The 14,213-nt window shown below is 29.6% G+C and overlaps 1 protein-coding gene across 4 annotated transcripts in view; it reads right to left on the bottom strand.

Annotated features, from left to right (window-relative positions):
- Positions 1–3,213: 3,213 nt before the first annotated feature.
- The window catches only part of LOC142320458 (serine/threonine-protein phosphatase 6 catalytic subunit-like), a 17,705-nt gene continuing 6,705 nt past the window's right edge, over positions 3,214–14,213 (bottom strand). For 2 of the 4 annotated variants that reach the window (XR_012755395.1, XR_012755394.1), the window contains exon 2: positions 3,214–4,006. Coding sequence is in view for 2 of the 4 variants with exons in the window: in XM_075358249.1 (XP_075214364.1) it covers positions 11,898–11,947 (50 nt within the window). In the remaining 2 variants the exon portion in view is untranslated. Of the gene's footprint in view, positions 4,007–11,832; positions 11,948–14,213 lie in introns of those variants that run through there. The other 2 variants (XM_075358250.1, XM_075358249.1) reach the window with 2 other exon arrangements.

The following is a 14,213-nucleotide window of genomic DNA, read 5'->3' as shown; positions in this document are numbered from 1 at the left end:
TTAAATGAAAAGTTGAACCTTAAATTCACGTCTTTAATTTTTTCTTTCGTTATTGGTATTTTTATTAAAATATTCCTTTGTTGATTGCCCTTTGCTTAAATTGTTTGTATTACAGACCTATCATTACAGTGCACATAGTGATATAAAATTGACGTTGTATGTACCTAAAATTTATTTAAGTAAAGTTTTTTGATATCACCAACCACCGACCCAGTGGATGGAAGGAATGGAGTTCGAAGACAAAAATCATTCCTTCCGTAATAGGCACAGTATCGAATCGGTTTAAAGTGGTCGTTAGTTCTCCAAACATTACGTAAAACGTTTTGATATGACCAACCCTTACGGCAAGGAATGACCAAAATATTGCTGAAATTGTAAGAAGATGGGGCTTGTCGTATGCTCAACACGAGAAACTTTTTTCACATGCAACCATTGTCGTATTGAGCAAATTTGAAGTTTTTCTTAAGTTTAAGGGGGAAATCTTATTATCTCCTACTTAGCACCGGTAAAATCTACTTCGGGATTGCCGAAAGGGAATTTTTTGGTTATGTTGACGGCTTTAACCGTTATCAAGTACTGTGATCTCTGTTCAAACAATCTATAATCGAGCTTATCTAGGTCGATGTTTTAGATAAATGAAAGTTTTTTTAAATCGTTATTATATGTATTCAATTTCGAAACCGAGTATCTTTAATCGATTAAAGATCGAGCAGTAACATTTATTGTTTACTCTATGCTGTCGTAGTAAAGAGCATTTGTATGTGGGTTTATGTGTCCCGCTTATCTGACCGAAAATACCGATCGCTAGCGGAAAACCCCGATTCGTTAGTACTTGTCTCGTGGTGGTCAGGTGTATACTTGCTATATTATATATATGTCGATATATGCGGTATATCGATATACATATATATCGACGTTTTGGAAAAATTTAGTACTTTTTAACCGGATCCGAATTTTCGGACGATAATCGCAAATATCTCAAAAACGGTCGGTCCTAGCGCTCTGAAAAATTTTCTCAACCCCCCTGGACGCTAACCCCATCGGCTCCCAGTGGTTCCCGACAGACGATAATATTTTCAAGTGCCCCTGGGGCGCCGTTCGGAAATTGGGGAGGGGGTGCATGGGGTGCCATCGTAATATCTCGGCAACCGCTAGTCCGATTTTTATGATTCAAACGGCGTAAATATCAGTAGATCGAGCGCTAACTGTTTAACTCATCGGGTACACTCTTGATCGACCGGATCTTGGTTATCCGGAAATTAATTCGTATAGCCCTATGTTTTGATTGCACTCACCCGACGTAAAACGTACTAATCCGATGTAACGGGGATAGGGAACATCCTTATGTTCCCTATCCCCGTTACTTTTTAATCGTTACATGGAACTAGCACTTAATGATGTTAAAGAACGATTTAGATCCGGAGTAACAGTGCAAAAGAAAAAGATAAAGAAAAAGATGCTACGATTTGCTGATGATATAGTAATTCTAGCCGAGAGTAACAAATATTAGAAGAAACAATGAACAGCGTGGATGAAGTCCTACGCAAGAAAATAAAAAAGAACAAAGCGAAAATAATGAAATGTAGTAGAAATAACGAAGATGGGACCACGGAATTTAAAAAATAGGAAGAGAAAAGATTACGGAGGTAGAAGAATTCTGTTATTTGGGAAGTAGAATTACTAAAGATGGATGAAGCAGGAGCGATATAAAATACCGAATAGCGCAGACGAAACGAGCTTTCAGTCAGAAATGACAGTCATTTCAGAATCTGTCGTTAGTAAAACGCTGAAGGTCAAAGTGCATCAGAAATGTACAAGGAGGCCTCGAGTCATTGTCTGTGATAAGGTATTGACCTAACTCCCAAATACGGATCAGAGCAAAGAGAGAAGGGTATGTTTTTATCAGACGCTTACTAAGCGTCTTTACTTTGTAAGTCTGTTTCGAGGACTCTGAGTAAATTAAACTGTAGGACAAAACCGAGGTTGTTGCAGGCAACACTTGTTTTGTTGGCATGAGGATAATATTTTTGGCGTTTAAAGACACAATCAAAAATGATTTGAGTGCATCGTCTAATTGAAGTTAGGTATAGGAATAATTTTTGTGTGAAACCTTTGCTGTTAGCAAAGGCGGGACCAAATATATCCCATTTAATAAAAAATATTATGTCTGGAAATTATAACAAAATTCATTTTATATTTAGCAATTTTCGCTGATAGTAATTAACAAATTAATAGCTTATTCTGTCTTAGAGAACATAATATTACCAATTTTTTTTCTTAACTGAAAAAAATATATCGGTGCAAAAAACAAAAGTTCAGTTCTGTAAATTACTATTGAAAAAAAATGTCTGTTAATTTTCGACTACATCGGCAATTGTGATGACGTAATTTGTTTTTATTAAGTAATATTTTAATACAGGTAAAAGTAAAAAAAAAACGTTTTGAAATTGCTTCCTTCTTTTATTTTAAATTCAAATATATATTTTAAAGCGATTATATATATATATTGAAGATTACTAAGTTACGTCAGGAGGGATTCATTAGAACAATTAAACAACTGTAATACAATTGACCAATCAGAAACACAGAAAGTAATTAACTTGTTTTTCAATTCTTATAACAAACAAAGTTGTTTGTCAAAATGTTAACGTTGGACGGATAAGATATGTCACGAGGGAGTCGCTCGGGTCTGTAACGAAACACTCCGATATGATTGACCAATCAGAGACGCAGAACATAATTTAGTTGTTTTTCAATATCTTGTAACCTCTACGAAGTAAAAGGCAGTATCGCCGAAATCGTTGGACTGAGTACATCTGTGGTAACTTGAACAATCTTCTAGACTAGATAACCACATAATTTAGGACATTATTTTAAAGTGAGGGACATTTATTTTATTGCATACAACATAGTTTTATTTTTTTTTAATATATCGGTTTTAAATTAAACTTTTTTTTCTTAATTACAGTTTAATGAAAATTCAAATTTAACGTAGATTTTTTAAAGCACGTTGCTACTGTAGCAACGTGCTACATCGATGCAAGATCATCATTTAAACTGTTTAAATGATGATCTTTTTTACGAAAAAAGATTTTCTTTTTTTATGAAATTTTTTTTAAAAATTTAAAATCTATTCTAGATAAATAATAATCTTCCATTTTACAAAATTTGTTTTATTCAAAAAAAAAGAGGGGTGATGTAATCTTTTTTTGAAATGGATTCATCAACATGGCAAAATTTTTATAAAATTAATTACCGATGAATTTTGTGTAAGAACTAAAATGAATTTTATTCAATAAAATGTATGAATATTTTCAATAATTTTATAGAAATTGCCTAATTTTTATATTACATCTGGATACATTACTTGTATAAATAATTAAGTGTAATTTATATGTACTGAATAGGCATGTTTTTTCTTGCGCTTGGCTACCTTTAATGTCTACTGAAAAGAAGTACAATACCTTAGTACGATGAATATCTTGCAGGAACTATCAAATTTTATTGTTTGATGTATCGAACACTTTAATTATTAGGAAATATTTTTTAGAAACTGTATTAAGATAAGATTGTAGTTTGAATTAAAAAACAGTAATGTGCAGTTATGTATCATATTTAAAATACTCTTATTCTTTTTTAGTTTTTTCAGATCATAATAATTGTGTTATTTCCCCACTTGAACAATCTTAATTTTCTTTCATACAAAATCATTGAACCAAATCTTATTGGACATCCTCACATTTTCACATCTATGTTGTTCAATTTCTTTTTTCTGTAATTCTCTAGAAAATTCTAGAAATAAAAGCCAATTATCACTTGTACAAATATTTCCCATTATTGCAGAGGTATTCTTCCTTTATTTATCAAGAGTTTATAATAATAAGAAATTATCTTTTATCTTGATTAAAGATAATTTAAAATTTATTTTTGTTTCCCATATTTCTAAATTTTTCCTGGACGTCAGTTGTAGTTAACTGCATTCATTCCTGGGTCTCTCGATTGTAACCTGAAAAAGAAATCTTTTGTAAAGCTGTTTTATTGCGTAATCAACCAAACCTGTTTAAGCTAAATTTATTTTAATTTTTTTCAGCTCACTAATAAATAAAAACAGAATATTCAAATCCAAGTAATACTTATTCTAATCCATTTTCATTTGATCCATTATCATTTGTAGTGAATTGCCAACCAGCACACAAATTTCTGAATACTGTAATACAATCAAAAAGGTTTTATCGTATTTTTTAATTATTTTCAAGCAGGTGCAATTTTTTTATTTATTCTGATTATACAGATGACTAGGTAGAAAAAAAAATAAGGACATCATTTTTTTAATTACTCATTTTTCTTCTAAATGAATTTTAGTCTACGCTTTAATATATTTTTTATGTAATTCTTAACTTTGTTAGGTTTGGTACTTTGGTGGTTAAGATACTGATGTCATATATCTCCTTTGTCACTACATTCATATCAAAAAGTTAGCCAATTATTTCAAATAATTTTTTCATTGAAATCATTTACAATTTTTTACTCTGCTTTTTCTTTTCAGTTACAATTACTTTACTGAATTTATTTAATTATATATAGCCGTTTGTAAAACTTCATACAGGAAGAAAAATACAATCCCAGTTTATATTCATACCTTTAAGAAAATAGTGAAATGACCATGTACTGTAAAGGTTCCATTTATTTTCATAATAACAAGTAGTACACTATAATCTTGTTCTTTATGTGAATTCTCTGTTTTTTTAATGTAATGCAAACAATACAATTTTTTCAAAAATATTAATAAGCATTAGTTTCCTAACCTTTTAATTAAATATTTAAATTTAACCTCTTTGGAGAGAGATAAATGTTTTTACTATGTATATTTTGTATACAAATTATGTTTACACGGTTTTGTTGGCTCAAATACAGTAATTTTAATAATATACATAAAATAATTAGGTAGCTTGTAATTGCATGTACTTGTTATGTTGCTAGTAATTTCATGTGGCTTGTAATTGCAGGTTCTTTTTATGTAGCTTAGAAATATAACTGTTTTATCATAAAAAATTGTTTTACTAACATTGAATAACTTACTAACATTAATCACACTAATTTAATTTTAGTTTATGGGTATTTTATGTATATCATTCATTCTGCTGCATTTGAGTTGAATATCTAAATTTAAATGTAATATAAATCGATTATCAATTATTAAATTATAACTGTGTCTTCAAAGAGGTTAAATTATAATATAATTGATTTTAAGGAATAGGGTACATAAACCACTTAAAGGCTGTTTATACAATTTCTCCAGTTTTGTTTAAATTTATTATTTTTAAATAAGGAGAAATTTGTGATTTACTAATTCATAGTATTGGCTTTTTTCAATCGTATTTGATCTGTTTGTGTAAAATAGCCTCGCATCTTATTTTCTTTGTGGATTTGCTTTTATTTTATAATTATCCTAAGTAACTTCTTAAATAAATACCCATATTTAACAAAAAAATTAATTCTAAAATGTCCCTTTGATTATCTATATGTAAACAAATTTAAGAATACAACACATCAGTTTTTTGGCATTAATTTAAAAAAACTTTTCACCCTAACCATCTAACATTTCATAAATCTATTTTTGACACCATCAAACAGTATTTGAAAGTATACTGGACTTCTGCAGAAAACCATCAAGGAACTATTACAGTATATCCATCAGGAATCACAACCTAAAAATACACTATATTAAACCTTTCGTATGAGCAAACTATATATATAAACCCCCTGGTTTTAGTCTTCTAGAGTAGTATATGCCATATGCTGCCTGGTGGTTATCCACTGAAATTATTAGTTTATTTCTATAAATGTATATTTTTTATAAACCATTTTCCAAAACCATGTAACACTGAAATTGAGCACATTCTCTTTCTTATACGAGATTAGAATTTGTAAATTAATCGGTACCTGTCGCCTGCTATTAATCATTCTGCACCTCCCACTGTTCACATATAGAATTTCTTTGTAATTATATTTCATATTTTTGATGAAAAAAGACCTCCTTATGGATTACTGAATAATAAAATTTAATTTTTTTCTTTCATCCGACAGATAAAGGTAGCTTCAATATTACATTTAGTATTTGCATTATATGATACCCCCTTTTCACTTGCATTGTCATCAATCACAACTTGATTCCATTTGCTATCATTAGCAACTTACCTTTTTTTCAATAATATAAATTATAGACTTTTTTTAATTCCAGCCAGGATTGGCCATATTATGCTGTGAAAATGCAATCTTAAGAGAATCTTAAAAGGGGTAATTAAGAGGTCTGGATAGTAATGCATACACCTGCCAAGTACAAAAGGGAAAAAAAGAAATATGTAAAATACACGTAAATTCATTATTATTAAATACTCTCTGAGTAACTGATTTCTTTGAAAAATCTTCTATTTTTAATATTGAAAAAATAGAAAAATCCCTTAAGTTATGTTTCTTCAAATCCATAACATTTTTCTATTAAAATTATAAAACAAACATCTTCTGATTAATATTTCTCTAGTTCAATCTTCTAATTCGGTTTCATTTTTGAAAATACAGCTTCAAATAATGTAACTGTAAAAACACATAGATTAGACTGTATTATACAGACAGAAAATTTTATATTCTCTGACACAGTTCAAGGTGTATCATTTTAGATTTTTTATCAACACAGCAAATCTGATATGCTCTGAAACAGTTCAGGGTGTATTATTTTAGACTTTTGCTCAACATATAGCAAATCTTATATGCTCTGAAACAGTTCAGGGTGTATTGTTTTAGATTTTTATCAACACAGCAAATCTGATATGCTCTGAAACAGTTCAGGGTGTATTATTTTAGACTTTTGCTCAACATTTAGCAAATCTGATATGCTCTGAAACAGTTCAGGGTGTATTATTTTAGATTTTTTATCAGCACATAGCAAGTCTGATATGCTCTGAAACAGTTCAGGGTGTATTATTTTAGACTTTTGCTCAACATATAGCAAGTCTGATATGCTCTGAAACAGTTCAGGGTGTATTATTTTAGATTTTTTATCAACACAGCAAATCTGATATGCTCTGAAACAGTTCAGGGTGTATTATTTTAGATTTTTGCTTCACAAAACGCAAATTGCTGTGACACAGTTCACAGTATATTACAACTTTTTCCTTAACGGATAGTAAATTCTATGTGCTCTTACACAGATCAGGGTGTATTATTCATATCTTAGCTTATTAGGTACCAAACATTATGCACAATTATTTTTAATATAGTTCTTGATTACATATTGAAATTGTAAATATCTATGTTGTATGCAATGATTAGTTTTCGCGTTTGCTTGGTACATAAAGCATTCGTACCGCGTCAACCGCGTCGCGACCGTATTTCATCAACCCGATATTGTTGATCGGGTTCCGGTTGGGGGTTGCTGTGTATATAAATGTGTCTATATATGGTGGGGGGGGAGTGATATATAGATATATTAATGTTAGAAATATTTTTTTCATAATATTTATAATTATTGTATGTTTATTATGTTTCTTTGTCTTTTCAGCTCATCACTTCGCTACCAGTGGCTGAAGTCCTCCTTATAAATCAATTTAAATTCATAAAAAATTAAATTTTATAATTTAAATTTATATTTTAATTTTAAATTTAATCACATAAAAATTCCTTTGTGTAGTTTAAATTGCTTTATAAAATTTTATTTGAAATATTAATGAGTGAGTTTTTAAATTCCCTTTCTTATAAATTATTTAAATTTTATTCATTTGATTGACAAAATTAATCATTTAAATAAGTTCATGAAATTAAAAAAATAAGTAAATATATAGAGACAATTTCTTAATTAAATTCAGCTTTTAAATCTGTTTCATGTAGGATATAATATGTTTATTTTAAAAAATTTTTTTTTTTTATTTGATATTTATTATTTTACATAAGATTTTTCTTAAATTTTTTTGGTAGGTGTTTAATTGAAGGTTAGAGCATTTTTATATCTATCTACAGTTTTAAAAATTTTATTTTTTTCTTTTATTTGAAATATTTTAAATTTTGAATACCCCTTTGCTTTCCCCAATCAGCGTTCAGCCACCTGCTTCAAAGAAGATGCATGCTTGCATGGTAGTTTAATTTTTTCAAACCAGGGTCAGCTGATTTTAGAGGTGCCATAATAAATTATTTCATTTTATTCGCTAATTTTTTACTTACTTGCAAAATTAACCATTTTTTGTGGTAAAATCCTAAGTAGAATGTGAAAAAATCCATCTAGCATAACACAGAAATCCAAATTACTTCAAAATTTAATAATTTTTATATGTAATATATTTGCCTTGCATATTAAAAAGACATGGAACTGACCCTGGTTTTTAGTGTGTAATTATTTTATCTTTTTTACATATTTTTGAAATTGTGGGGGAAATAAGTGATTGGTGTAAATAAAGTGTGAAATTGAAGTGCGATCAAGATCAAAGTGTGAAATTAACATTATCTTCCTCGCTACACAAATTTACAAACTATAAATATAAAAATGAGACTAGAAATAGTACAGATTACCAGATTACATTCCACATCTCATCAACTCTTCACTTCATCCTGCATCCTATTTCTTCAGACTACCAGATCGACCGATCCTTTCAGCTGCTCGATGGATTTGATCTTTGGATTAGCTGTGGCGATAAATGTAAAGCTGTGTTGCCAAATGGTAAAATATTAAGGTACTACTAATTCTTTACTACATCATATAATTTCATGATAATACTAGTATTTATTAAGACTATAGTCTAGTGGTTAACTCATAATTGCAAGTCAAGAGTTCTAAGGTACAAATCCTAGTAAAGACGTTTAAATGGATTTGAATACTAGATTGTGGATATTAGTTTTCTTTCATGGTAGGGTTGTTTCGATTAACCACACACTTCAGGAATGGTCGACGTGAGACTGAACAAAACTACACTTAATTTGCATTCATACATACCATCCTCTGAAGTAATACCTCATGGTGGTTCCAGAGGCTAAACAGAAAAAGAGAGGGTCAGGGCCATTAGTTTAGACTCCAGTTTACATCATTGATAGGTAACTTTCTCTTTTGATACTGCAGTTACTTTTATTTCTAAATTTTTTAAAAATTTTAGGTAGATCTGGCATTAAATGTCATGCGAAAACAAAGAAATTTTGTGTAGCAAATTACAAAATAAATGCAATAAAGGAAACAACAGTATAATAAAGAAAAGAAACTTAATTGCGTTACATATCAAGAAATGCCAGTATCTGGTCAATGCCTAATTTGTCTCTGATAAATATTTTATTTGAAATATAAACCATCAAAACACAGAAATTAGATAAGTTAAACTTGCCATATTAATTTCCACCGACTGTTTTTTGCAGTACCCTGCATCTCCAGTATGTATTAAATTCTATTTTTATTACATTAAAACTTATTCTTTTTAATGATATCTCTTTTTTTATGATAAATTATAATGTTATCTATTGTGAAATTTTAAATGATATTATGAACATAAATAGGTACAACGTATACCGAAATGAAACGACTAGCACTAGATAGGGAATCTTTGAGAGCTGCATTAAACTAGTCAAATGACCGAAGACAAAAAAATGAACATAAATGCACTTGTGAAAAAATTCATAATTTACACAAAAATAATAAAAATAAATTATAAAGAATAAGATAGAATTTAATAGCAACTGAAGGTGCAAGATACTGCACAAACCGGTTATTGGAAATAAATAAGGTAAGTATAAATAATCTAATTACTATGTTTAGGTGGTTTATATTTCATATATACAAATTTTTATTAATTTTGTTACTTACAGCAATGAAACTTCATAATATTATTATGTGCATTTCTTGGCTTATATTTCAATGCAACATGTACTTAAAATTTAACTCAATTATTCTTTTATAATGTAAAGAATAGCCATGAAAGGCAAATGATTTTGTTTGATTTCATCGTGTAAAATAAATTAAATAAGAATCAAATTATTGTAGTGATAGTCATCTTTTCACTTAGATACCCCCAAACTTTTAATGATAATAAAAATGAATTTTGTGTATGTTTACAGATAGAGATGGGTTTTGATAGATGAAACAAAGCAATATCTTCATTTAATGTATTATTTTAATAGAAGATATACTGTGTGAAAATTTAGAAGTGGTTTCACAAGTTTTTTCTTTTTTGACATGTAAATTTTGTTTGGTCCTTTATTGTTTTGCTTGCTTTGGCAATGAATCTCTTGCCAGACAGTTTGAAAATTTAATGAAACCATGCTTGCACCTCTTTGTCAAAATTTGTAGAATATACTTAAAAAGTAGATTGTACATAAATATTTCAAGAATTTTAAATACCAGAGCAATCAAAGCAAGTGGAAACCTATATAAAATTGTAAAAAATAATAAGAAAATAAATGATGCATTTCATTCTATAAAAATATTAAGTATGATTTTAAAAAAAAGAATTATAAAAATTAGTAAAAGCATCAGGTGGTATACAGATATCCTGTATCGATTTTTGTTACAATTATTCTTAGCTGAAAATTTTAGCTCGGCCAAGTAAGTTCACATAACACACATTCCTGGATGCAATATAGATCTGTTACCATCTATATCAGTGAACCTTACTTCAAAATAATTTTTTGCTTCTATTCTTGGTAAAGCACTCTGATCTTGTATGAGAGGAATGAATCCTTGCTGCCTTAAAAGGGGCTTAGAATTTTTTTGAGCGAGTTGTCTTGTTTAGCAATCTTCTGTGGATTACTCCTTTCTAACCTCCACTTTTTTCCTTTATTTTCTTCCACCTTGATCTGCTAAAAGGGTGTTTTTCAATGATATCTTGCTGGATATCTAATGATGTGGGGGACGTAAAAAATTCAGTGTTCTTGGTATCTATCTAGTCTGGAGGAGGGTATAGCTTTTCTTATGTACCTACCTAGCCAGCGACTCTATTTCTGTAAAAAATGTCTATATAAATAGTTCTACGTCAGGTTAAATATTTACAGACCACCTAATGATTCCTAATAAATATTTTTGTTAGAAAAAGTTCAATGATATCATAAATGAAATGAATTTAATAACTAAAACAAAACTATATTAATTTCACAACCGTTAATTGAATCTGTCTTATTTTCTTTTGTTTCAGGTAACTCAACGGTTCATTTAATATTCTAAGGGAGAGCTGCCATGTAAGTGGCCCTCCTTACATTGTGGTACTCCCTTTTATTGTAGGATAATTTTCTACTAAAGGTACTTACTTTTGTTATTATTGTTTAATATTATAAATTTGCATGTTAAAAATAAGTTGTGTAGTTTTTAAGTTGATAATATAATATTCTGATAAAATCGCGGTAGGTCCCTAGTCCCAGTAGGGTCCCCTGATAGGAACTTTCCTGTAGGAAATTTTTTATGTCTACTTTTGTGTATGTTTCTGTTTCAGGTTCAACATAAATTTTATATTAAAATTACTTAGATAAGCAGTGTAAATTAAGTTTTATGAAAATAGATTTAAATTTTGTATATGCTGTGTATGTTTTTTCAGGTACAACGTAGATATTATTATTAGTTAAGTCGCGTCTGCGATCCCAATGCCTAGTCCCACTAGGGTCCCCTGATAGGAACTTTCCTGTAGGGAATTTTTATATCTATTTTTGTGTATGTTTCTGTTTCAGGTTCAATGTAAATTTTACATTAAAATTACTTAGATAAGCAGTGTAAATTAAGTTTTATGAAAATAGATTTAAATTTTGTATATGCTGTGTATTTTTTTTTCAGGTACAACGTAGATATTATTTTATTATTAGTTAAGTCGCGTCCGCGATCCCAATCCCTAATAGGGTTCTCCTCCCTAAGGGGGAGGTTTTTAGTCGGTGAGAGCCCGACACTACCGTCTGTTGCGGGCGCAGACGGTGGCTGGTAGAGCTTTTCCTCCTCCTACGCAAAACAAAAAAAAAAAAAAAAAAAAAAAAAAAAAAAAAAAAAAAAAATTAACAGTTCATATTAAGTGCATTACTAATCTTTTTGCCAAGTGATTTTGAGTTGTAGGTGCTGTACCGGGAGTACGTTTAAATTCATGAAAGCTGTGACAAAAAAAAATGGTTACTGATTCTCAAATGTAATATTGAAAGCGGAAAATGATTATTGAAGATAAAGAAAATTTTAGTTAAAGTGACTATAAACTGTAGTTTCAAATCTGGATTGAATAAAAAGTAAGTATTGTAAATGTCTAATAGAATTTTTAAAACGCAGCAAAATATAAAAAAACACATCTAGAATTGGGCATGATGATTTTAACAAATATTGGGTGCTGAATTAAAAACTTACAAAATTTTGTGTAATACATTGCATTTTTAGATACATACGATTTATTTACCAATAAATGCATAATCAGTGTCATACCAATATTTAAAAAAAAATATTATTTATGTGTATTCATTTATAATTTGTTTAAATCAGCTAAGTTTTCGTTATTCAAATACAGATGAATTGAAATACATTCAATACAGTTTTTAAACTATTAAATCATTGGAATTAAATTTTTAAAATAAGCTGACATATGTTTTCTCGCTTGTATGATGTTTTATCAGTTTCTCTAAATAAAAATCAACAACAGCCATCGGTGGGACCAGATTACAGTGAGGAAAGTTGTGTAACATGTTAGATACAAATTTTGCATCGACAGTGTTATTTCAACATTTGACAATATGTTTAAATTCAAACAATGTTTTATTTAAATTTTATAAAACATTTAATTATTTAAAACAAATAATTGTAATTAACTATTTTACATCTGCAGTGATATTAGATCATAAGAATTAATTACATTGTTAGTAAGTAGAAGCTAAGTATATAATGTGCTAACACAATCGGCTACGCATAATCTAATTACATGTTCATTCACTTCATTCGATTTAATGCTGGTAAAAGAGTAATCGATGCTACTGTTCCCATCTGTGAGGAATGTTTAGCGATTCATTCTCTGTGACCTAGCAGAAGTTGTATCTTAAGTGGTTTAATTACATAATCTGTCGCAATCATAATGCGTAGATGCAAATAAGCACAACAGATGCAAGAGATAACAATTGCTTTCGCTTTCATTAAGAATATTGATTTACATACGCGACCAGTCCCAGTGTTGAACAGAGTGAAGATGTAGCTTGAACAGGTGAAAGATTTCCTGTGTTTTAGTGGGCTTGGCCTACTCTGGGTAGAAGACAATGGGTAATTGCTTCAGCCCTCGTTTTCCTTATTAAGCCCGGCATGAAATGCTTTTTTCTTGAGAACGGCAGTGCTGTTTTGTGGGACTTGTGTCTCATATCTTCTCGCATTCAATACTTTGTTTATCGCAAATGACATATATAAATGTCATAATTATTTTATTGACTTTTTTCAAACTACAATTTCTTCCTAGGTAAGTAGAAATAAAAAAAAATTACCGTAATAGCTGTGGTGCCTCTATCATGTTCTAAAATAAATATCTAAACTTCAATCAGATTTAATTTCTTAATTACAAAAAATTGTTCAGATCTACTTATGCAATGTTAGGACAAATGGACAAAAACTGGCAAGTTTTACATTAGTAAAAATCTAAAGCTATTGTGAAAAGTGCATTCTCCACAATGTATAGACAAATATGGCTTTTACATGAATTCTGGTAAGAAAAAAAAACAGTGTCTAAATATTTTGTTATTTGTATCGCTGTATCTTAAAAACATATCTGCACTAGAGTTTCCTCTAGTCGATTTCCACTCTCGGGCACTTGCACCAAAATACCAACTTTTGTAGAAATGATTTTTAAAATCCACCACCCATCCATTTCTGAGCCCCTTATTAGTTTCATTATACCGATTAACAGACAAATCTATCTTAATAAAGAGAAGGTATTCAAGCAGTATCCAAACAATAGGAGTAACAATAAAAATCTCCATCGTGAACCAACAACTAAAGCCTTTGAGTGGCTTAAAGTGTAAGGTTATGCATTTTCATTCAGAAGAATAACAGCCATTGAGAGCAGCCTGCACAGTTTGAGTTGTCTAACATACTTCAGTTCATAATAAGACTGATATGGCTGCAGTCCCAAGCTCCATCAATTCTGCTAGTAGATTCTTTTGTTCCCAAAATGTTGTGACAATCGTTTTTCAGTTCAATAATATAATCTGAATCTGTATGGCTCACTTCTCTCTGATTTTCTGGCATCATG

Source organism: Lycorma delicatula, chromosome 2 (assembly GCF_047948215.1).
Source record: "Lycorma delicatula isolate Av1 chromosome 2, ASM4794821v1, whole genome shotgun sequence".
NCBI lineage: Eukaryota > Metazoa > Arthropoda > Insecta > Hemiptera > Fulgoridae > Lycorma > Lycorma delicatula.
Note: the sequence above shows the minus strand (reverse complement) of the source record. Positions and strands in the feature narration are given on the sequence as shown.